Source organism: Orbicella faveolata, unplaced genomic scaffold, assembly GCF_042242905.1.
Source record: "Orbicella faveolata isolate gen_17 unplaced genomic scaffold, um_ofav_v1 contig_46, whole genome shotgun sequence".
Taxonomy (NCBI): domain Eukaryota; kingdom Metazoa; phylum Cnidaria; class Anthozoa; order Scleractinia; family Merulinidae; genus Orbicella; species Orbicella faveolata.
Window position 1 is genome coordinate 16,711,608 of NW_028301576.1, and position 24,526 is coordinate 16,736,133.

At 40.4% G+C, this 24,526-nt stretch overlaps 3 protein-coding genes across 3 annotated transcripts in view; 2 read left to right on the forward strand and 1 right to left on the reverse strand.

Annotated features, from left to right (window-relative positions):
- Positions 1-24,526, reverse strand: part of LOC149098655 (uncharacterized) — a 179,104-nt gene that overhangs the window by 100,906 nt on the left and 53,672 nt on the right. The gene's annotated exons all lie outside the window — the stretch shown is intronic.
- LOC110040295 (lactadherin-like) lies at positions 1,351-16,036 on the forward strand (the record flags this gene model as incomplete). Its single annotated transcript, XM_089277915.1, has 10 exons — positions 1,351-1,513; positions 3,020-3,083; positions 4,251-4,576; positions 5,162-5,303; positions 7,066-7,391; positions 8,771-8,915; positions 9,100-9,278; positions 14,107-14,250; positions 15,146-15,293; positions 16,026-16,036. Coding segments are annotated over exons 1-10 (1,569 nt in total), but the record flags the coding sequence as incomplete, so codon positions are not given.
- On the forward strand, positions 16,044-22,432 carry LOC110055291 (EGF-like repeat and discoidin I-like domain-containing protein 3). The gene is made up of 5 exons (XM_020761667.2): positions 16,044-16,346; positions 16,716-16,857; positions 19,713-20,038; positions 21,207-21,350; positions 22,284-22,432. The coding sequence occupies exons 1-5, from the start codon at positions 16,044-16,046 to the stop codon at positions 22,290-22,292; spliced, it is 924 nt and encodes a 307-aa protein (XP_020617326.2). The 3' UTR covers positions 22,293-22,432.

Here is a 24,526-nt window from a genome sequence, read left to right on the forward strand (position 1 = left end):
ATTGTATTTTCTGTTTTTCCATGCACCTCAATATTGTAGACTTGAATATCAATTTAAGTAAAGGACACTATGTAACAATTCTAGTTGAAGTTTAAATAAAGGCGTTGGGTTAAATCCGTTTAGTCTACTTCCATGAACCCTTATAGTATGCGTGACAAAACGGCGGCTTGGAAGACATACGGTTGGAACGCTGGATGATAAAATAAACGTATTGACAGGCTTTCTATTGAAGTAAAAAATTATGTTTGAAAGTAGAAATGTGCACAAAATTGACGCAAATTTCTGACCTTAGAATAGACTGCAAGTAGTCTCTCTTTCACTCAAAACAAGTGAGCGTGCGAGCGTGACTGCGAGCGTGACATGACAGGTCTTCCGACGCCCGCGCTATTATACTTGCGGCTTCGCTTGTAGCTACATGTCACGCTCACGCTGTTTTTTGATCATTTTCGATTGCAGGAGAAGCCGCGAGGTATACTCCTATTTCGAACTTTTCTTGGTTTAAATTAAGATTCTGCTGATTACTTTGTTCCCTACGCGTCTGTTACATGTAGTAGGACGAAGAGAGAAGGATTTCAGTACAATGGAATGAAATTCATGCGAGTTCTTTTGACTCGCAATGGAAATGTCTTCGTATGAGACAACGCGGTTTAACAAACAATCGCGTCAAGACGCATGTTTGCATTACGGACCCATGTAAGAGCTGGCAAAATTTATCATAACTCTTCTAATAGTTTAAAAAGTTCTTAGTTTTGGACCATTTAACAACGATGAACTTGCAAAAAGAGTGAGATCAATATTCCCAAATACGGAATCAGAACGACCTATAGTTAGATTAAGTGATTATTCTAATCTTATTTGTGAGCGGTCACCTTTGTGGACAGTATTACAAAATCGTATCAATATTTACCAAAGAGTTATCATTGTTGTATAGCTTGTTATGCCGCCCATCCTACTGGGCTTGCTTCATTCGCTCACGGTCTTCTTTTCTCTCTCTCTCATTTTCAAGGTTCGATTTTTAATTAACTATTCTTATTTTGACCTACACCAGATGTCCTTGCTTGAGTGGCCGTTCACGCAATGCTTGCAAACTTAAGCCCTGCATTGAAAACTGGCGAGTTAAAGCTATATTTACACTTACTATGTACTTCTCGTAATTTTTTGACCTGCGAATTTAACTATGAATTATCATCTGTAAAAAACTGGGGTTCAATTTACTGATATGCACATTAGATTACGAAGATGTTAGTGCTATAAATAATTTGAGCGAGAATTTTCTCGCTATCAGAACAATAGCCAACGTTTATCACTCGATTCAATTCATAAAATATTTACTTCTAACCGCTACTTGGAAGTTCTGGTTTCTACTCTTACGTTTTCGTAAAATAAAAGTTAAGAATCAGTTAAGCGGACTGTTTTTCAATCTGAAGGAATGGTCCGTTGCTTGGAAATAATTGTGCTGATCTTTTTGGTCCGTGTTGCCGATCTAGAGGCCAAAATTACTCAAGCGAATCAGGTAAGTGAATTTGGAAACAAAATTTTTTCTTTAAACTAGTGTATTAGATCAAAAATAGAGTAAAATAGAATTCTGATGGCAAGTATAAGAAGTAAATGAAGTTCTTAATCAGCGTGCAATTTCGTGTGGCTGACATAACAGCTTATTTTTATAATTAAGAGTTAAGTGAAAAAGGCAATCACCGTCGCGCATCCTTAAAAGTTGTGCTTTTAAAGCTGGGTTGAAACAGAGCTAGCACGAGCTGTTAATATAATCATCGAATTAAACGAGTGTTTTCGTTTCTTTGTCTTTGGGAGAACGCGAAAAAGTGGTTTGATCTGTTCTTCTATTCTTTTTAATTTGCAATTATTCAAGAATTCCGATTTGTCACCCTTCTTTTTCGCTACAGTGAACAATTTGATTTATTCCAGCATTTCACGTAGTGAGCGTATATCATAAAATCAGCTCTTTCCCGGACGAAAGACGTTTTGAGGCTGAAGAATAATAATCAGCATTTAGTCCCAAGCGTTTGTATACATTAGTTCTTCAACACCTGGTTGATATTTCGTGGTTCTGAACAGTAGAACGTGGATGCCACAACCAAGCCCTTTAGAATTACAACTTCCTGAAGTAGTAACATTAATGCCATTTTCATTCAGAGGACGTCATAACAATGTGTCACTCTGTACTCGAAATTTCAAGTGCTGAACTTTTTGTCACATTTTGCTACTTTTTGTTTTGCCACTCTCTAACATTTCCACCAAGGAATGATTCGCCTAAATGTTGAGGCGATTATCTTCTTCGACTCTTCTTTCTACCATTCTTGATAAGTCAAGATTTCTAGAAGCCCAAGGTTAGTACCATCGCCCAGAATGCCACGACATATCCGGGAACGTGAAGAGAGGAGCGTAGGCCGCCTTTAAATTAGAGCGCCTTTGTTATCTTTCTTAAACCTTGAGATTTACTTCACAAATCAGACCGTTTGATTGACAGCCGCCGATTCATTGACGAGAGCAGTCGGAATTCCGAGAGCTTGATCTATGCAATTATTATTCCGCGCATTAAAAAACTGAGCTGTCGCGAAAGACAATAGCATTCTGGACGATGCGTTCTTTCAGTTATAGTTAAATTGGCCAGTTGCAAGATCTACTATTGTTATTTACAAAACATATGTAGATAGAAATGTATAATACTATGTAAATTAAATTAATTAATGTGGATCGTTCTTCTAGTTCTTTCGATCATCCTACAAGAGAAATCGAAATTTTTATCCTTTTTATTTTTAATAATTTTCATGCTTGCTCATCCATGGGAAAAACGGTTGTGTCTTGTTTATGTCACGCATTTAATTTAAAAAAATAAAAAAATAAAACAAAATAAAAAGGATTTTTCTGAATATCAGTGCGGTTCTCCATCTTGCAAATCCCATCTTCTACATCGTTTTCTTGTCTTTTTTTAATTAACCTTACCCTAACCTTGAACATTTTCTAACAAAATTCACTGTTTTATGACGCTTTATTCTTTTAGCCATTAACAACTGGAGAACTGGCTCATGGGAAGCGAAGCGCTGTTCAAGCCAGATCCATTCTCGGTAAGACATTGAAATCACTGTACAGAACCTTTTTAGAGATCGTGTGATATTCTCAACCAACCGAGACTTTTTACTAATCACAAATGAGTGTTAACTTTGACATAAAACAGACTCGGAACATCTAAATCCCTCAATAGGACTTTTGTACAGCATCAAAAGTTTAGTTCAGTTCAACATTAAATGACCAAATAAGTATATACAAAAAAGGTTTCTTTCTGCCATCGTTCAAGTGTTCAAGCTAATGAATTCAAAATGAATTGACCAATTAATTATAAAGGAACTATTTTTCTTGTGGTCCACAAACGTATTATTTTTAGCCTGGAGAATACAACATGCAATGAGAAATATCTAAATAGGTAATAATTTTTTTTTAGTTAGTTAACAAACGTGTTACTTTACCGCAGCGAGTACAACATGGAAAGACAAAATGAAATTAATGGTCATATCATATAAGGACTACATTTTATTAATATATAGCAACGAATTTATTCATTCCTATTATATCAACCCTTTGCTCGGTAAGCAGGCCACCTTATCAGTCGCAATTGGGTCGGGTCTAGTAAGGAATATACTTCCTAGTCTAACCTATTATACCTTATTCAGTTAAACCTGAAGCTATGTTAAGGTTTCTTAATGTTTGCTTAGAACTGTTTTCAATTGACTGCTGAAAAACCAAAATCAGTCATCACCATGGCCAATCACAAAAGACACAGATAATTCAGCAGACCAATAAGAAACACTTGAACCAAATACATGAACTACACGTAGGCCGGCAGAAAGTGCGAGAAAATGTGTATGGGCGATTGAGTCGCGATTCTTTTTAGTCTTAATTAGATAAATAATATAAATCACTTTGTTTCAAGAGCCGAAGTGTTTTAGCACTACTGTGCTAATTGGGGACATTGAAATAACAACTTTAGGCCACCCTGCCTCCATAAAAGTGGGAATCACAAAGCGCACATTACAGTAACGCAAAACCAAAGCAGATACCAATTACTTTTGACACTCAATGAAAAGTACTCTAACAACAGATCAGTTAGATCATAAAAATACCTCGCAAACATAATACTGGGAAACCCTTCTTTATGGAATGCTAATTGGAATGAAGACAAAAATTCCGCCTGACTGAGAGTACTAGTTAGTTTTGCCACGATTTTTATTTTTCAGTTTACCGCTGTTCCCTTCCTCTCGGTGTAGAAAATGGTCAAGTACCAGATGGAGCATTTTCTGCTTCTTCCAGTTATAGTGCCAAATTAAGTCCTACCCGTTCCAGATTGAACATACATTCTGATAGCAAGGGATATGGATCCTGGGCAGCGAAGGCTAATGATGGCAAACAATGGCTTCAAATAGACTTTGGGGAGCTGGTACAAGTGACCAACGTAGCTACACAAGGACGACAAGACGCTGACCAGTGGGTAACTAAATACACTCTCTCTTACAGCTTGGACGGGATGCACTGGGCCGAGTACAAAGAAAACAGTGTCACGTGGGTAAGGGGAATATTTCAGCTTTGAAGGTTATATGACAATAAGTTGTGACCTTAATTTATGAAACAAAGCGAATTCTGTTTGGTTTCACTTTGAGTCACCACTTAACAATACAATTTGCTCTTTTGAGAGGCATTTCTGGTGAACTTGTGCACCATAAAACCTCTTGTAAGGCTTCTCATTGAAAGAGAAACATTGTAACTAATGTATGGTTACTTCCTTTAAATGGGTCCTTTTTAAAAAAGCCCAGTAGAGCTTGCTACTTCTTTGGCTTTTATACAATATATGCTAATGTTATCAGTTAGTATTTGTACAGTGTTGAGTGAAATGTTAATGGTATTTGTAGAAGGAAATTCTAGCTGCCTTTATTATAAAAGCTTTGCTAGATTGGTGCTGTCATTATATTTCTAGTTGTCAGCAGACACTCACATCTGTTTCAGAATTTACTAACATTTGCTATACATCTAGATTGGCGCGCATTACTACTTTACACAACAGACTGTAAAAGCAACTCACGAACTTTAGTTGCTTCTTTCTTACTGTTGGGCGGTGATTCTCAACTTTTTCATTGCTCTGTTTAATTTTCAGGTTTTTCCAGCGAACAAGGACAGAAACACAGCTGTTGAACATTTACTCGTGACAGCATTCAATGCTCGACTCATTCGATTTCACCCCAAGACCTACCATGGACATACTTCTATGAGAGTCGAAGTGTATGGCTGCAGAAATGGTATGTGCATGAATCCTATATACATGCTAGAACATGCACCGCGTTAGATCCTAAAAGAAAGTTGGAAGGTCTGGTAAGTCATTTGGGGCGATCCATATTCCAAAACACTATGTGGCCGCTAGTTAGATCCCAATGCATAATAGATACTGCAATTTTCAAGAAATCATTGTCGCGTATCAGCTCATCTTTGATTAAAAGAAATGTACATTGTTTAACGAAAGTTTGTTCACTCCTCAATCACCAAAGATTTGGCATTTTAGATAGTTACATGTTTAATTGTTTCTGATATATAGACAGTAGCTTCCATAGGCCTACGGGCAATTTTTTCCAGCGGAGGAGGTGAATTACTTTCCCAAACAATTTTCGCAAGTTGCCCAAATTTCTACAAAACAATAAAACATAAACGAGGGTCATAGACAACATAATATTGGCCTGCATATGCAGTGAAAATAATCTTACATTTCAATCCACAGTGAGAATCAGTTCTTGTATATGAATCTTACAAGTAGAAAACAATAAAAGAAATAACTCAGGCTGTCTCTGCCATTGCGACGGCCAAAATATCAATACTTCGATCCATGTCATTGTTGGTACAGAGTTGGCATATTTCTCTCAACGTTAATCAGTGCGATGTTACTGACACACTGTCGCCCCATATGCTGTTGCGGAAGTAGGTTTTCATTCTGTGTAACGCCCTAAATGATCCGCGCTCTGCAGAACACGGTGCAGCAGGTATCACTCCAAGAATATTCACCACATTGGAAAACTCTGGCAACATGTCAAAAACTCAACAGAAAACTCCCGTACATTTTCTGCTCGGCTTCCTCAATCTCCCTTCGATTTCGTGAAATTTAGCGATGCGGGAGAAGCTTGCTTTATCAGGCGACTCCCTGCGACAGATATCTCCCAAAGCACAGAGTATTTCCTGGTCATTCCCCTGAACCTGACCTAAAGCTCTGACAGCAACTTGTCGAGGGACGCATAGTAAGTGTTAATGCTTAAAAGGTGGGCAATGATAATGAAAAAAAATACCAAATTCTTACAAAGTAAAGCTTTTGTATAGTGACAATGTAAGACACGAAAAAATAAGAGGTGTTAAGAAAATGCCGACTCGCACTCTTTTTGAGTATATGAGTGTCAAAATGTTGTATATTGATTACCAGTATTGTTATTCTCTGTTTTTAGTGGCACTGTAATTTCTCGAAACAAATGGAAACGTTTTAAAAAACCGTGTCCCAAATTTCTCTTGTCGCCCAAAAAAACTGACTTGCCCAAATTTGTTTGGGGGGGGGGGGGTTCTGCAGCCTCCCCAGTCCCCCCGGCCCGTACACCTATGATAGCCTCCATTTGACGCGGAAATACGCTTGGATATTTGTCCGCGAATATTATCTGTTCCGAGAAGCGAATAGTTTCTCGAGAACGTCACTCGAGGAAAACTGTGAGCTTCGAGGAACAGGTCCGTGTCCAAGGACAAATATCCGAGCATATTTTCGCGCCAAATGGAGGCTATTGTATTTGTTGTCTTTCAGATGTTTCTCGCAACACGCGCGGTTTTGAAAAGTGGGGAATATCACTCAGATATTCCCCACTTTCAAGTAGCTGGGGCATATTCAGCCACGTAATACGTTTAGACCAATCGTTTGCTAACGAAAATATTTGATGGATTATAATTGCTGATATTGTATGAGTGCTTAACGGGATAATGACAGATCAGAATTGCTTGTCAAAAATATGAGCTTATTGCAGTTTTTTTTTTTTTTAGTTCACAGTTGTTCAGTGTCACTCGGTATGGAAGACAAACGCATCCCTGACGGTGCGTTTACAGCTTCTGGTAGTTATGACAACAGGCACAGACCTTCACTTGCAAGACTGAACATTTTGTCTGATGGCAAACATATTGGTGCCTGGTGTCCAAAATATAAAAGCACTAATCAGTGGCTTCAGATAGACTTGGGAGAAATCACTGCGGTTACAAAAGTGGCAACTCAAGGCCGGTACAACTCTGAGGACAGGGTTAAAACGTACACTCTTTCATACAGTGTGGATAGAATGCACTGGACTAGCTACAAACAACGTGCTACTGAAAAGGTAAGTTACATACAGAGGATATAACATGGCCGTGCGCAGATACGAAATGTTTCTTCGAGTGTTGAGAAACATTTCACGAGTGAGCTCAGTTAACCAATGATATACGAAACCATTTCACTTTCGCTGCCAAAGGCGCGATTTATTATGTAACCATAGCAACGTTGTTCTTTTTACTTGTGAAGAAAACATGTTATTTTGACTTGCGAAGATATCATGTTTTCGCGCGAAAGCTCACTTGGTATTTCGTTGGTGTTTATATAATAAGTAACCTTTATGAAATGTCCACTAGTGTAATAATCCTCTTTATATATTTTCCTATTATTCATTTTCCACGAAATGGACGGTGTTGACATGATCCAGAAAATAAACACCGCGAGACCAGCAGGCCTGAATGTGCAGTCGTAAAAATGAACATAGTATAGTTTGAAGTAATATAAATAACAAGTCATTCTAAATTTAAAAGCAGTTTTCTTGCCCATATCAATATATTGCTTTTATATCTGTGATCAATTTGATTTCCCAATCAATTTACAACTGAGATATCCATCCCACTCCTTCCCTTTTAGCACCCGCAATTTTTTTGCCACCCTTAAAATGAAAAAATGGGTGTTCAAATTGATGCATTACTCTACAGTGAACAGTTTTGACGGTCGGTTGTCATTCCCTGAAATACAAATGATTAACTGATGCGCTTGATATTGAAGTATTTGTTGTCAAATAGTTTTCTACCTTCCAAAATACCAGATAATGTAGTCTCTGTCAGTGAATTTCTTGTCTTTCTGTGGGATTGTGCTTTTCTCTTTTTAGTACATACACCATGTAGTCTCAAATTCACGTTATTAAGTCCAAAACTCAACGCTCAGGAGAGTGCTTACTAGATACAAAGGTTTTGATTAAGACCTTGATGAGAGTAGACCTTAGCAAGGGCTATTAGAATCCACAAAAAAACTGAGGGTAGCCACGCATTTTGTCAAGATAATTGACCAAATCTTGAACAAAAATGCTTGCTAACTTCTGCATTTTTCTGAAAAAGCAGAAGACGTTTCTTCACAGATTTCTAGGTTCACTGGATTTGGTCAGAGTAGCAAAATTTTGCTTGGATTTTAGACGCACGCTTGGTAGCGTAGTTGTTTACGTCAATCTCAACCCTAGCACGCGAGTGGCGCGTAAACCATGTTTTGCGTTACACTCTTAAATTTCTACAATATAGATCGAAGTAGGCATCGAAGTATGCCCTTGTGGGACTAAATATGCCTCCCTTTAGTCCCTTGTGGGACTAAAGGGAGGCATTTTCCGACTAGGCAGTATCAAGTATGATCGAAGGTGTATTGAAATCTGGCATTTGATGGAGCTAAACTATCGGTTGCTATTAATTTCAGGTCTTTGCTGGGAACACTGACAGAAACACTGTCATTGCACACTCCCTTAAGCCTCACATCGATGCTCGCTTCATCCGCTTTCATCCAAAGACCCACAATCATAACATACCTTGCCTGAGAGTTGAACTCTATGGCTGCCAAAAAGGTAAGTTTATTTGCTGACAAAAAGCCTTTATCTCTCGTCTGAAAACTGGCGCTGAATGTTTTTACTGCTAAATGAGATATTTATTCTCCACTGCTTGCATGTTTTTAAAGCCCTTCATAAGGTCCCAATTTATTCTTGCAAAAGGTGTTTTTTGGAGATTCTTATTAGCGTGATCTTCCTCCAGTGAAAAACTGTCTTATGCCTGTGGGAGTGGAGGACGGTAGAATTCCTGATGAAGCATTCACAGCTTCATCCTCGGACAGTTCCGGCTATCTTCCAAATAGAGGCAGACTCAACTTATTACCAAGTGGTGGGAAATATTGTTGGGCAGCTGGTCAGAATAATGCCAACCAGTGGCTTCAGGTATGAACTGTTCATCTCACGAAGTAAAGCAGTGTTGCTCGAAAGTGAGCTTGAAAGTAAGATTCATTTTTGTGAAATCTTTTTTCCCCTGCACACAGTTTCTGAATGCAAAGCTAGATTCCTCAAACAGAAACATGATAACAAATTTTTGCACTCCATTCTGAATGGTTCCCCAATCCTCTATACAGAGAGATCCTCTGGGTAAAATCCATAATCATGGTGCGAAGCAGAGAAGATTATATAAATATTGATTTCTAGAGTAACCACAACCTATAAACTCAAGGGATGTTTTAGGAGACCCTCCAAATCAAATTTACGGAATAGAATAGCAGTCGGAAAAGCAGCTAAAAGCGTGAATGCTAGAATTACTTGAGGAATTGTTGGTTTTCATTGAAGATTTAAATCGCGACTATTCAATAAATATAGTCAACGTTCCGAGATATCATAGATGACTGATATATAAACAACTTTGCCAAGATAAGATTTGTCTGGGTATAAGATCTCAACGCCTAGAAATTTCCACGTGTATATTATCTATGCGTCCGGTTAATTTAGTAAGTATTCATGAGTATTGTTTGTATATAATGGTCATAATGCGTTGGAATGCGGCGTTGCCACTTGTAGCATAATGTAATTTGTTCTAATAGTTCTTCGCGGTTGCAGCTTTTTTAGATAATTTCGCCGTTGGCAGTTCATTTTAGTTTTCGTGGTGCACATCGTGAGTGCGGGTCATCCTGAAGCACCTACAGCAGTTTTGTTTCGCTTTACGGGACCTTACTAGCGTCTTGACTGTTGCTCAACAAGTGACTTGTTCGTCAGATCTCAATAAAGTGCAGACGTCCACAGCTTCGTTTACCAACGTTCGATGGAAACCCAGTGAAGTGCCTTTACCCTTTTCCGAGCCTTTGAGGGTTTGATTGAATCCAGGACATCGCGCAATACGGATACGCCTTACTATCTACAACAGTACACTGCTGGTGATGTTTAGAAACTTGTGCGATCCTGTTACCCTTTGGCTCCGGATGAAAGGTACGCTGAGTCCCGCAAGTTGATTGAAAAGAAATTGGGGAACGAATATCGAGTTGCGTCGGCCTACGAGTCCAAGGGCAGCCGATAATTAGTCTAAGGTCGACCAATCAGGCAATATTCAGAAGCTGATCAAGCTTCCCTACAGTATGAGATAAAGATGGCGTCGTGTGGTCGACGACGTCAACAAGCTGTAAGGGATGCCTCCAAAATTCGATGAGTGTGTCTCATTTATCGACCAGGAAGGGCAGGATAGTCTCTAATCCAGTGTTTGAAAAAATCGCAGAGAGCTCAGATAGTTGAAATCCGATTTGGCAAGGGAGCACAGACATCGGTCCTTAGCCAAGGAAGCTAAGTCTCACCACTTAAGTGATTGGTGACCATGGTCTCGACACAGAAGAGGATAAGAGCATTAACATTGACACTTCTAAAGAAATTAACGCTTTCTGTTTCACCTATCAGCAGCTCGTGCGTCTTATGCAGCTTCAACCATGTACTCGAGGACTGAAGATGGTTAAGAAGCCGCCCTTACCAGGAACATATTAAGTTTTTAGCATCAAAAAGTCTCTGTTTTGGATGTTTTTTTTTTTCGATAACCACGCGGCAAAGAACTGCCTTCAACAAGACTGCACTCGTGTGAGTTTATACCAATTGTCCAAATTCCCACTGTGCTTCACACTCGCTCTCGTAAAAGGGTGAATGGTCAAACCAGCAGAGAGGAGCGAAAAGGTGTTGGCAGCAGTGCAACCAAAGGACGCAATGGCATGGTCAGCACTGGTAACTCGTCATGTAGCTTAACTGGGACCGGATTTCTAGGAAAGGCATGGCGCTCCTGCCAATGAAAGTTAAAAGCAAAGTTAGTGATACCGCAATTAGGACGTACGCCGTCTTGGACAGCGGCGCGCAGTAGTTTTACATTCTGCAAGGAATCACTAATGAAGCAACTTGGCAATGACGGTTTTAAGACCAAACTCTCCTTTACCACACCAGAAAAGCAGACTTGTTGACAGCTTTCTTGTCCGAGACTTCTGGGCTATCAATCCTCTACTCCAGAACCGTCACAAAAGACGATATTTCATCTCAAGAAGATGTTGATGAGCGGCTTCACCAGAGCAGTGTTTACCTGCCTGGCGTTACTGCAGAGATCGACTTGTTAATTGTAAATGATGTCAGAGGGATCCTCGAGCCACTGGAGGTCAAGAATAGTGAAGATTAAGGTCTCTATACCACAAGAATCCACAACGGCTGGGCAGTAAATGGGAACGTGTTGCAGTAATGGCAGACACTGAAGCAATACCGCATCAGGTTACATCAGCAGACTTTGAGTGCTCCTCTCTTCACTTCCTGTGTTCGCCGGATGAAAGTTTGTTGCATAAGAAGAATACCTTATGACCGTCCACCTGTTTGGCACTGCGCCCTCCCCAGCCTGTTCAAATTTTGCCCTCCGTAAAACAGCCGAGGATAGAGCCAAGGATGTCTGTGCTGATGTCTTAAATACGGTCATACGGAAAATTTGCGTAGACGACTGTCTAAAGCCGGTCTCTGCCTTCAGTCAAGGATGCGGTTTTTCAAGTCGGCAAGTTCTGCAGCCTACTACAGCAAAATGGTTCTCGATTAACAAAATGGGTCAGCAACAGCCCTGAAGTTTTAGAAAGTATTCCCACGTCAGAGCGCGCACAAGAAGTCAAGAACCTAAGCCTCCAGAAGGATGAATTGCCAATCAAACGGGCACTTGGCTTTCAGTGGAGTGAAGAGTCCGACAGATTTGGTTTTAATACTAACGTCAAATCCAGACCACCTACCTGGTGGGGCATCTAGTCCGTTGTTGGGAATAGTCTTCGACCCCTTTGACTTCGAAGTACCCCTTGCTCTGAAGGTCAAGAAAATTATCCAGGTCCTATGTCGAATATAGGTGAGTCAGGACCAAGAAATACCGACAGAGTGTGTTGGCAGAGACTTCCCTAAGTTGTCACAGTTTACTATTGATCGCTACTTCAAACCAGTCAACTTTGGCAACATAGTGTCCAGTCAGCCGCATCACTTTCTAGACGCCTCTAGAATTGGTTTTTGGATCGGTCCCATATCTGTGCTTGTCTGACGGTACCGATGGAATTTGCTACACAGTCCTCCAAGACAAGTCACGCCTCTCTAATGAGTCAAAGTCCATCGTTTAGACCTTTCAGCCACAACAATAACAGACTAGTTGGATAGCCATCTGAAGAGAGGGCTGGAGCTGCTTCTAACCGCGAAGACTGTTTTCTGCACGGACAGCACATCAGTGTTGCGCTACGTCAGGAACCAAACCAAGCGATTCCACACGTTTGTTGTTAATTGTATCGAAATCATACGGGACGATTCGAAACCAGACTAGTTGAGGCATGTGAGGGAAGGCCTGAATATAGGTGACGATTTTTCAAGAGGGTTATCGGCAGAATCTTTTCTTAGTTCTGAGCCCTGTTTACCAGGGGGCAGCGTTTCCCTGGAAGCAGACAGAGCTGGGGTCACATGTTTCTTTGTCAGTGGGCAGTATTTCAGATGCAGATTTACAGTGAAGGTGTCTACGTGACGTCAGGGGTTGTGCCCTTATTTTCTTTGGTAGAATACTTTCGAAGATGGTCTTCCTTGCACCGTCCCGATCTCAAAAGGTATCTGGCAGATATCTACTGGAAAAGACGTTCCAAAGATTACATCCCGTTACTTAAAAAAGACAGACATGCCTACGACCACGTAGAAATTTAGCTGTGGAGACGTCGTGTTGGTTTCTGTTGAGAATTCTCATCTTAATTCGTGGCACCTTTGGAAAATCGTCGAATTTCCTGCTAAAACCTCAAAAGCATATTTTTGGGGAAATGATGACGTCACACGGAGACCGGCAATCCCTCAGTCGAACACTGTAAATTTACCCCCGATTCCTCGAACTAATTTTCAAACCACTTTTGGTTTTCCTTGTAGGTTCGAAATATCGGGATTCCAATGTAGTTGTATTTCTAAAACGTCAGACAAGTATGCAAAACGTGTTTACTTCAATGTCACATTTAACTCAAAGAAATGATCACATTAAGCCTAAATTACAAACTGTGTGAATATAAAATTAAGGCAAATTTCCTTCTTTCTGTACTGGCCTGTTAAAAATGCTCAATTTTGCATGCATCTCATCCGCCATCTTAGTTGATCAAGCGGTATTTCGAACTTTCCTAGTTTTCACCAAAATGTGAACTTAAAGCATATTTGTGAAAATAGTTCACTAAAAGGGTCTTTTGACGCAATAAAAGGAATCATGTAGTCAAGTTCTCCATATTTACAGGCAGTGGCTCTTAAATGGTTGTCCCGTAGGTCAAACGATGAATTATGCTAAATGAACAGTTATTGTACTACAAGAAGTATATTTTTTCAATTTGTCGAAGCTCTGGAGTAATAATTATAACTTAACGTTTCAATAGCAAAACTTAATGAGTGATGTTTCTATTACTTTATGGCCGCCATGTTAGTGCCCCTCATGGTGGCACCAACATGGCATCTCCGCAAATTTTGGCTGAAACATTTATGAAATGAATGAAAGCCGCAGAGACCTAAATCTTGGCAACGTTTTCTATATATCAATCATTTGTAATATGCCATATTTTTGACTTTATTCAATAAATGCTAAAGATTTTTATTTTTTATGAAAACCAGCAATGTTTTGTATCTTTTAAAGGAAACTGTTTGGCACCGTAATCTGCTGAATCTTTGATTGTCAACTTAACGTTATTAGAGATCAGAGACGCAATATTTTGCCACCTTATAAGAAATGTCATTATTTCAGGTAAACCTGGGCCAGTTGTACAATATAAGAGGCGTGGCCACTCAGGGTCGACATGATGCTGATCAATGGGTGACCAGTTTCTCATTGGCTTACACCGCAGACGACTTCAACTGGGTTTACATCCGGGTAAACAGTCAAGTCAAAGTAAGTTAAAAACAAGAGTCCTGAAGATGACATTGCTACGGTAGAAGCAGTATCCATTTTTATTGCACAAAGTTTACTGTGGAATGGTGCCCCAACCAACAGAGTTACCCGGCTAAGCGAGTCAACTTTTCATGAGTTTCTTTATAAAACGCATTAAGGCCTTGAAATATTAGATAAGGTAACCCGCTTTCCCTGGGCACCCTGTCTACTTTCCCGAGGCACCCTTCTAGGTGTTCTTTTGTCATGTAAACGCCTCGACCCACCTGGGTTTCCCGGCAAGCCTTGGTGAAAAGACCGTGAAAGCAGGGCTATAATCCAAGGCAGCTTTCCACGTTACTACCTCTACTGACTACGCTCGCTCAATTAATAGAGTGCAAAATAATAGCACTACTCACTTAAAGGCAGCCACTAGAGGAACGAGTGATAAAATATTAACCTTGCCGCCAAAACATTTCTTTTTTGCGCCATCTTGTTGCTCTGCCTGGCGACCATCTTAAAAGATACCCACTGACTATCCTGCTTAGGTGAGTTGTACATAAAGGCGAGCTATGTTTCAAATCTCCTAGCCGTGTAGCCCCGTTAGCCGGGGCACTCTGCCTCCATGTACGGGGACTAAATCTATTTAACAAGCTTACCTGGAAGCCAGCTGTTTTGAAACGCGCTTAAAAGAACACAAAAAGCCCGGGATTTTGAGGATTTAGTATTATGGTAGTTTTAATACGGATTGAAAAAAGATCAGTACAGTTAATTAATATCAAAACCCAGCAGGCACTGATCCATAGACTGACTGGTAGACTGAGTGAGTAATCAATCGCTTAATTGATTTATTGATTGACTGACAGCTAGGTGGATTCCTTAATCTAGTGATTGATTGACTGACACATTCTATCTGCAGACGTTTCTCGGCAATACCGACAGATCTACGGTTACAAAGCATTTCTTCAGTCCAGACACCCAGGTTTTGGCCAGAAGTGTTCGGTTCCATCCTAAAGCTTGGGCTGGTCACATCTCGATGCGAGTGGAGATTTATGGTTGCCAAGAAGGTAAAACGATTGACTTCTTTTTCTTTGTTTTCCCAAACCTTTTAAAAGAACACAAGAGTTGAATTTGCGTCATTGTTTAAATCAGCTCTTTCTTAAGCCCCTGCCAAACGATTGCAACATTGTTGGGCGCAACACAGTGCGCGCATTTGGCTACCCTGTTGCAACGTCTTTGGCCGGGTGTTGTTGGCTTCAGTTTGAAAACGGTCCAATTTGAGCAAACAACAACCAAAATGTCACCACACGTCGGAACAGGGTAGCCAAACGCGCGCGACATGTTGCGCCCAACAATGTTGCGATATGCTGGGTTGAAATGTTGCGATCGTTTGGCCGGGGCTTAACTATAGACGGATTTGTTTGGTTCCCGCGTTGCAACGATGAGAAATCCACACACCATCTCTTAATATCCTCAATGGAGGATCACTGTCAGCTCACTTCACCTATCCTTCATGAATAGATGTCACATAAGGTCTTTACAGAGCGCTTTCATTCTTTTCTATCTGCTGCAGCTCTTCGTACTTCCTTCCAGGATTTCCAGCCAGCCTCGTTCCCTTCTTTCTCTACCGTACGTCTCCAGGTGGTTGGAGGGTCACTTTATGTTATGTTAAATATTCTACTCTGTTAGGTACTATCTATTAGGTCTTGACTTACTGTCCTTTTTAGAAGCTGAAGTACTCTATATGTGAATTTCCTCATATGTCTTCTGTAAGATTTCATTTTCCGGTTTTTTAACAGCTCGTAGCTGTTTTCTGAATGGAGAGTGGCCATATTTCCGACAGCGCAATATCAGCATCGACATATTATGACGCCAAGCGCATTCCCCAGTTTTCCCGCCTTAACAAGATCCCAGCTTCGGGGAAGGCCGGGGCCTGGTGCACGCGCACTAACAACGGTAACGAATGGCTGCAGGTTTACTTAGGGCGGGAAACCACAGTCACCAAAGTGGCGACACAGGGGAGATATGATAGTGAAGACCGAGTAAGGAGCTACCGTTTGTCCTACAGTGTGGATGGCTCGCATTGGGCCTGGTACAGACTCATTGAGGGACATATTAAGGTATGAAATACAATCTTTGTTCAGACGTCTTTTAGATTTCTGGTTAAGGGAGCATGATTATAGAGCTCTAGATAAGTCTAAAGATCATTGCCTTTTGATTTTACCTGTCTTTTTTGTCAGTCAGTTTTTGGGGCTCGATAACGAGCCGTGAATGGGAAAAAGCTCGGTTTACCAATTCCTATTTCGAACAGCAAAATAGATCCGTTTAACATGATACGATTCTATGAATCAGCGTAATCAAAAAAGTTTTGTTGTCAGTGTCTTCGCTGTTACCTAAAAAATGTGACAAGAGAAAGGGGCTAAAACTGTCTCATCTTAAGGTAATGTTCCTTTGGTACAAAATTGACTCGAGCCTTATGAATTTCCCAGGTTTTTGGAGGTAACATCGACCGTAACACTCCAGTTTATCATTCTCTGCATTCGCCAGTTCAAGCCAAGTATCTTCGTTTCCACCCCAAGACTTGGTCACGTCACATTTGCACGAGAGTAGAAGTTTATGGCTGCCAGGAAGGTAAGTATAGCTTTGTTATATATGGCCGATGTTTAGTGAAATCTTACGCGCGCTCTTATGGTTGATATATGGCCAGGTGACAATCGGTGGGTGACAATCGAAACACGTTCTCTTCCAACTAACCAGAGCTTACTTTCTCTTGCCATTTATTTTTATGTTTATTAGCACAAAAACTCCAACACTACAGAGGTGACCAAATAGAAAACTTCTGAACGCAAAATAAAAACGTTGAGACCGTCGCTGTGTTGACAATTTTAAATGAATAGAGATTCATTCAAACTAGGCCATTTCCGATATATTAACACTCTAAGGTTTAGCTACGAGGCTTGAGGAACAAAACGTGGGGTATTGGATTCTATCCAATGGCATTATGATACGGAGCGCCAAATGGTTGATCATTGACTGTCTTGGGGATATGTGTTGTGGAAGACATTTATCTGACACATCATTTTCAGTTCGCCTTCATTTGTATTTTTCAGTCTTCAATAAAGTATTTGAACTGCTATTTATGTGTCTGTAGTTAATTAACCTGGGTAGGATTGTATAGATTATTCATCCCCTCAACCTCGATGCGGTTTCTTTTGTATTATTCCCCCAAGCCTCCTCATCACGTTTTTGATATATCGCATAGGCGGATTTAGGGGAGGGGCCGAGGGGGCCGCCCCCCCCCCCCCCCCGCTTTCTTTTCTTGTTTTTTCAAAACGTTTTTGTACGATCCCAAGCCTTCTAACGTCCTTTGAGTGTTGTTATAATTATACAATCAGCTTCCAACTGTATTCAATTTCGGAGCTTTCGTTAGTTAAAATATATTTTGTGTTAACAATTAGAATATATTATCAAATATTCAAACAAACTTAACCCAAAAATTAAAATTGGCGCTCATTGTTAACGTCAAATGTAATATGCGTTTCTTTCGGTTTGAAATGACGAGGAACACTGGACACGAATATTGTCACGCCGTGTCCCTTGCCGCACTGCTGAAGAGCGAAATATTTTTCTGAAGTTTTCGAGGAAAGCAAAGAAGACACTGTTTACATTTCATTGTGAACCAGGTGAGTACGTTACTTATTTGACCTAAGTTAAACGTAATGGATTTTTTTAGATCTGTATCTGTCTGTTAGCGGGCAACGTTCGAGCTCTGCCTTCGAGACTTTGTTTGGTGATCATCTGCCCCAGCAAAAAGGAAAATGAAGTAAGAATATTAAAGTTTAGCTTATATTAAAGCACTCAATGTAATCATTTGTCGCAAAAGGTTTTGCGTAAATTGATTTATAATCCTGAGTTAATCTCTCGATAGAAAATTCTGACAGAAACGATTCGAATCATTACAGCAATAGCAGTTTGCTGATGATGTTTCAAAAATGGATCAGTTGTTTCTACTTATGCCAGGTGAAAGCGAGTTTTAAAGAGCAAGCTTGATTATCATTCGGTGTTTTTATGATAAGTAACGTTTCCCTTCTGGAACGTTTCACTGTAGGACTCAGCCGTTCGTTACAGGGTTCCACACTGAATGTTATTGAGGCAGCAAGCATGTTAACGTTGTGAAGGAACAGCTGAAAGGTATGCGCAAGAATGCTAAAATAACATTTGCAAGTTCTGTGTATGAAAAGATCAAGAAGATGGCTAAGAAGGCAAACGTCAAAGTAAGCATCCCTCGAACTTTTGGTAGGCAGACATTAAGAAACACCAATGCCAGGACACCAGTCGCCTACTTTCGTCGGGCAATATTTCTCCCTTTCCTTGACAACTTGTTGGAGCAAACAAATACCCGCTTTAATGGACGATCAGAAGCGGCATTGCTTGGACTGCTACTGATACCTGCCAACTTACAGCAGCTTAACGAGTCTTCTCAAGAGAAACTTATTCAGCATTATTCCCCTGATCTGCCGTCCCAAAGCAGTGCGGAAGTGCTTCTGGTATGTTATTCTGCGTTAATACTATACATGGGTTACCAAGTTTATAGTGAAACTGTGATAAGCTGAAAAAACCGACTATACCTTGTCTTGAAATATGTGTTAATTCTTGCTTTTATTTTTAGGAACAACGCTACCGTAAAATTCACGACACTGCAAGAGACATTGAAAGCCTGCAGCTCAAGCCTCTACCCAAGTGTCCATACAATTCTGCGCCTCCTGTTAATTACTCCAGTCACAAGTGCAACTGTTGAACGTAGCAACTCTTCACTGCGCTTTGTGAAGAATGTTTATCACAGCACCATGGGAGAAGAACGTCTAAATGCACTGTTGTTACTCTTTATTCACAAAGACATACCTTTAAATTATGATGTAGCTGTTGACGAGTACGCCAAACGAAACCAGAGAAGGATGACATTTATCAAACCACTGCAGTGATTTATTTCGATTAATACTGGATGTATAAATGCAATGCAATGACTCTGTTAACAGTTCGCCTACCACTAACACTGCGATTTTGCTTTGAAAGTCGTTTTTATAAAATGTTCTTTAATTCTATCTTCCGAAACGTTAACATTACTTTACTTTGCATCACGAATACGCCCACAATCATGTATGCTGCATCTCCTGAAAAGTGAAGTTTTCATTCGGGGGGGGGGGGGGAGCAGGGTGGGGGACTCGGCCCCCTCTATCTGAATTTTCTGGATCCGCCCCTGTATCGAGAATGACCCATTCAGAGGGGCTAGTTATTGGAAGGAATCTGCTTATCCAAAATGGTCTTTACCCACATCTAAAATCTATGGTTGTGCATTGAAATGCCGAGTGATCGTCAGTCAAATTTTAAAATTCTTACATTTTACGCACAGTGTTACTAGCAAAACTTTAAGCGACTTTTGTTTCACTCTTTATTTCACTTATGAATTAATATCGTTTTACCTTTAGGCTATCAGTGCTCCATGTCACTCGGAATTGAAGATGGCCGAATTCCAAATAGTGCCCTGACTGCCTCAACTATTTACAGCGCTGTTTGTGCCGCCACGTTCGCCCGTTTAAACTTGGCAGCTGCTTCAGGTAGGGTAGGATCCTGGTGTGTCAAAACGAATAACGTCAACCAATGGCTGCAGATTGATCTTGGAACTCCCACAACCGTTACCAAAGTAGCAACCCAAGGAAGACAAGATGATTCTCAATGGATAACTAGTTATTCATTGTCTTACAGCCATGCAGGTTCTTTCTGGGTTCAGTACACCGTGCGAGGTAGAAAGAAGGTAATCACAATGTTGACTTCATTATGATTCAGGCATCAACTCTGTTTCGCTCTCAACCTCTCTTGGGGTCTCCTCATGGTAGAATGTAGAACACGCAATGATGATTCTAATTTTATGCGCCCCTTTATCGATCTACACAACGGTTCGTCTACCACTACTTTGATTCACGCGCGTTTAAGGATGGCTTTAAAAACACAGCATCTTCGAATTCAGAGATACGAATATGAGCCAGCTAAATAATAGCTCAAAAAATGAGCTGCATCATCTCTTATTCATTTCCTACAAATATCAATAAAACAGTATATGATATGGCAAGGTAGTCTTTAGGTAAATCCGAGCGTTTTGATTAGTTCTTTCTTAGTCGGGAGTTTTCCATACAGACCGCTTCCATAGAAACGGGTAAATATTCTCCAGCACGGCCCTCACGCTCGATCGGTTTGTAAGAGGTCAATGTCGTGCGTGCAAACCTCACAGCGTTTGGTCTGGACTCACGACCTCAGTCAAGATTCCGACATACAGACCGAGTAAGCTCGGTTAATACGGTTTTTTATTTTATGGCGAACAGGAAAAGTCTAATTCGTTTAATGTAACTGGTTTGTACTTTGCTTGGTAACGGCGATGAGCTGACCTGAACTTGAATCTACCAATTAAAGTTTACTCGTCCACTTTACCTTTTTTTCTCATCAGGCTATTTTGCACTTCCATTTAGAGGAAAATAGTCAACATTTTGCTCATTAAACTTTTTGTTTTGTCATGTTTGTGACGTTCTTGTTGCCGTCTTCTCCTTGGTTTGCTTAAGCTCCCTGATGGCGACAAGATGACGCCGAAACGTCATGTACTATCTTTATCGTAAATTCAATATTTTTCTTACTGTCTCAACCACAACTAACCCTGAGATAACCCTGGATGAAGTTGAGCATGTTATAGCGAGGCAGATACCGGAGTTATTTACCTGGGTCAAAGGCTTTCTTTCCAGCTGTTACTAGTGAAGAACACAACGCGACACACGTGTGTCACGCTATTGTCAAACTCTGTTACCTATGAAAATGACGTCATCTCTATCGCATAAATCCTGAGTTTAATAGCAATCTCCTCTCAGCAACGTTAGTGAACAAACAATGAAGTAATTTAAATTTAATCCTTGTATTAATTTAATTTTTCATTTCAGGTTTTTCGGGGCAACTTTGATCGGGACTCCATTGTTGCTCACAAGATCTTCCCGCCATTCCATGCCCGCTTTGTCCGAATCCATCCGTTGACATGGCACAGCCATATCAGCATGCGTGCTGAGCTGTACGGCTGTCCGATCAAGGTGAGAGAGGGCTGAAATAAAAATACCGTTAGATCACGTGTATTATATCCCGGAATTTCTCCCAAATTGATGCCGTTAAGTTGTGATATATGGTGAAGGATTTTATAATCGGATTAACAGAATACACGCGGAGAGGGGAGGGGGGAGGGGACCATGTTTGGGAGTGATGGAATATCCCCAATGCTTATACCTTGTGAAGCGAGCAAAAGAGCGGTCAGTTAACGAATCAACAGGGATCAGTAAGTAAATAGCAAAGCTGAATGGAAAAAACTCCACGCTCATGAGAACTTTTATTTAATTCGTTACTGGCATCACACTACAACTGAAGGAAACAATTATGTGTCCTCTACAGTTGTGGAATTCGTTACGTTCTGTTCACCGGTGTCATGGTTTAACTACGGTAAAAACTCATCCTCGGAGACCCAGGAGCTACTAGCCGGGATGAAGCGATATTTTTGGGCGAGCGATATTTTCGGACGAAAGTTTACTTCAAGAGCTGAAGAGCCCCTGGGGACTTATTCTTACCGAACCAGTTCCAAACGTGGTCGAACTCCGTCCCTCTGATTGGCCAGAAAAATAATTATCTGGCCAATGAGCGAGGAGGTCCAGCCGAGTAACTCTGTCGCCTTCTTACACGAAGTGGTTTTCTTCATCGATTGACCTGCTTGGTCCGTAGAGCGGGAAGATTCTCGTGGAGAGTTTCAGAAAAATGAAATATCGAAACTGAGTAATGCTCTTACCTAGTTCAGATCGTATCTGCCAGATCAAAAAATGTTTGTCTGTAATTTGAGAAGTGGGCGTAAACAAGTTGCTCATTTAGTTTCCAATAAAATGTGAATCTTATATAGCTAGAGGAGGGAATGCAGTTAGAACGATTAGAAAGTTAATTAGTGTGTTGTCAGTCAGTAATACAGGTGTAATATCATTTTTCAGGGCATCTGAGGAACTGAGAAAAGCTCAGTCAGGCGCCGAAGAAACGGGAGACGGTAAAGCAACTTCAAGCACATGGAGTAGTTGTAGGGGTTTTGTTTGTGATATCTTCAAGTTCGTAGAGTATAGAATAAAGAGCTTTCCAAAATCAAGAGCAGTTGTCATTTCCTTGTAACTTCTCAAACTCATTTATTATTCATGCAGCTCTTACCCAACGCCTTATTCTGGTCAGGTGGATGGGTTAAAAACCCAATGAGAAACAAGTTGAAAACCACGGCGTGTTTGGAAACAATTTCATATTTTCTTAATCTGCATATTGATAAGTAATGGTAATAGGACTGAGTGGAGTCCAATTCGGTTGGTTATCATAAGAGTGATAACAAAATCGGACGACCGCGCAGCGGGAGTCCGATTTGTTTATCACGAGTATGATTACATTTGGAACATTTTTATCGCCCCGTACTTGAGATTCACCTGAAGGAATAGCGGCCCAACTAGACGATTATATATTACGCAGTGTGGGCATAATAGATGACCGAATTAGTTCGATTCACGGCTTTTGCTGTCGTGTTAACCTGTTTCATGCGTTCAGTCAGTTGGAAACTCTTGGAAAAGCGATTAGAGGGGTAAGTAGGGAAGGAGTATCGTGCCTCTCTCCTATGTTTTCCTTACCTTTTTTTGCTCCTAACTTCTGGATTAAGCTACCCTTGAGTACTTTGTTTCAATACGTGACATTTCTCCAAAATATTTCATTTTCGATACTAAACCTGAGCCACAAATCAAGCCCTCCCGGTCTTACTTCACACCTCGAAAACGATCACGTCTCTAAACGATGACCATAGCTGCCAAAGCCCGGGGCTAACATTTGAGAAGGGCTTCAAATTCCCCGGTTTTACTGAATAAATATGAAGAATAGTTTCATGATAAACAACATACCCAATTCCAGGCGAGCCCGTAAAGACATACCTTAGCTTTTTCAGACCAAAATAGTAAAAATCTTTACCGTTTTTCCGACCGATAAAACATATTCATGAAGGCGCGTGACCTTAGATGCAGCGCGCAAAATTTGTGAAACTTTCACAACTCTTCTTATGTTGGAAAGGAGATGACTTTGTGAATTTACATGGTAGGGGGAAAAAATCTCACTCTCAGTGACAACTGCAAAACTCTTTCTGTACTTAGCTGACATCTTCGCTGCTATGCAAAATATACATAAAGCTTTCATGATTATTGTCAGCAATTTTTCAAACCATATATCAAGAAGTTCAAAGTTTGCACGTCAATTTGTGATCATTCCTTATAACATCCTGCGTCCACTTGTAAGTCGCGTACTACTTCGCGGAAAAAAAGTCGTAGACAAATGTACGGGAGTTTAAAAAAACGACTAGTCGCTCTCTAGCTCAGCTTAATCCCTAAAATTTGCTACATGCAATCTTCTTGTCTAGTATCCTTACTTTGCTATTCATATGTAGTTCACAACTCATTCTTTAAGGAAATTATTTGCCCTTGGAATCCCATACAAACGCTATATTTTCTGATGCCCTTGACCACACGTCGAGATCGTTTTAAAACCGTGATAAAGTCTATATTTCGGGGAAAATGCAAATTACATTAGTTTATCAAACTGTGTTCCAATTTCAGAAAGAAAACGAATTGAACAATTTTTGGGGTCAGGACCTTTGAAGATAGATAACATTTATTTAACCAAGGTAAAAATTTGTCAGCTAAAAATACTTAATACAAAATACACAATGCCTAATACCTAATATAATGAAAATAAGTACAGTCGAACCTCTATTAAGCGGCCACTCTCGGGGACGAGACAACTGGCCGCTTAATAGCGGTGGCCGTTTAATAGAGGTTCACCCGAAAACAACTTTGGGTGTGGTCCAGTTTTCAGTTTATCAAATATAAGTACAAACAAATGTAAGTGGCGAAAAAGTAGAACAATGAGGGTTGTAATACGGTCCATGACGTTAACAAAAGCCAAAGAAACATTTACGTTTCCATATTATTATTCTTTTACCTTCATCTGGCTAAAAACGTCCAACTTGAAATCCTCCTGGCCGTTTAATAGAGGAATAAAAGAAAACAAAATCACTCTTGGGATGGCAAGAAGCTGGGCGCAACCGCTTAATAGAGGTGGCCGTTGAACAGAGGTTTTTATTACAGTCTATACCTGACAATTTTTCTGGGACTTTGGCCGCTTGCCGCCAGATAGATGCTGGCCGCCTAATAGAGGTTCG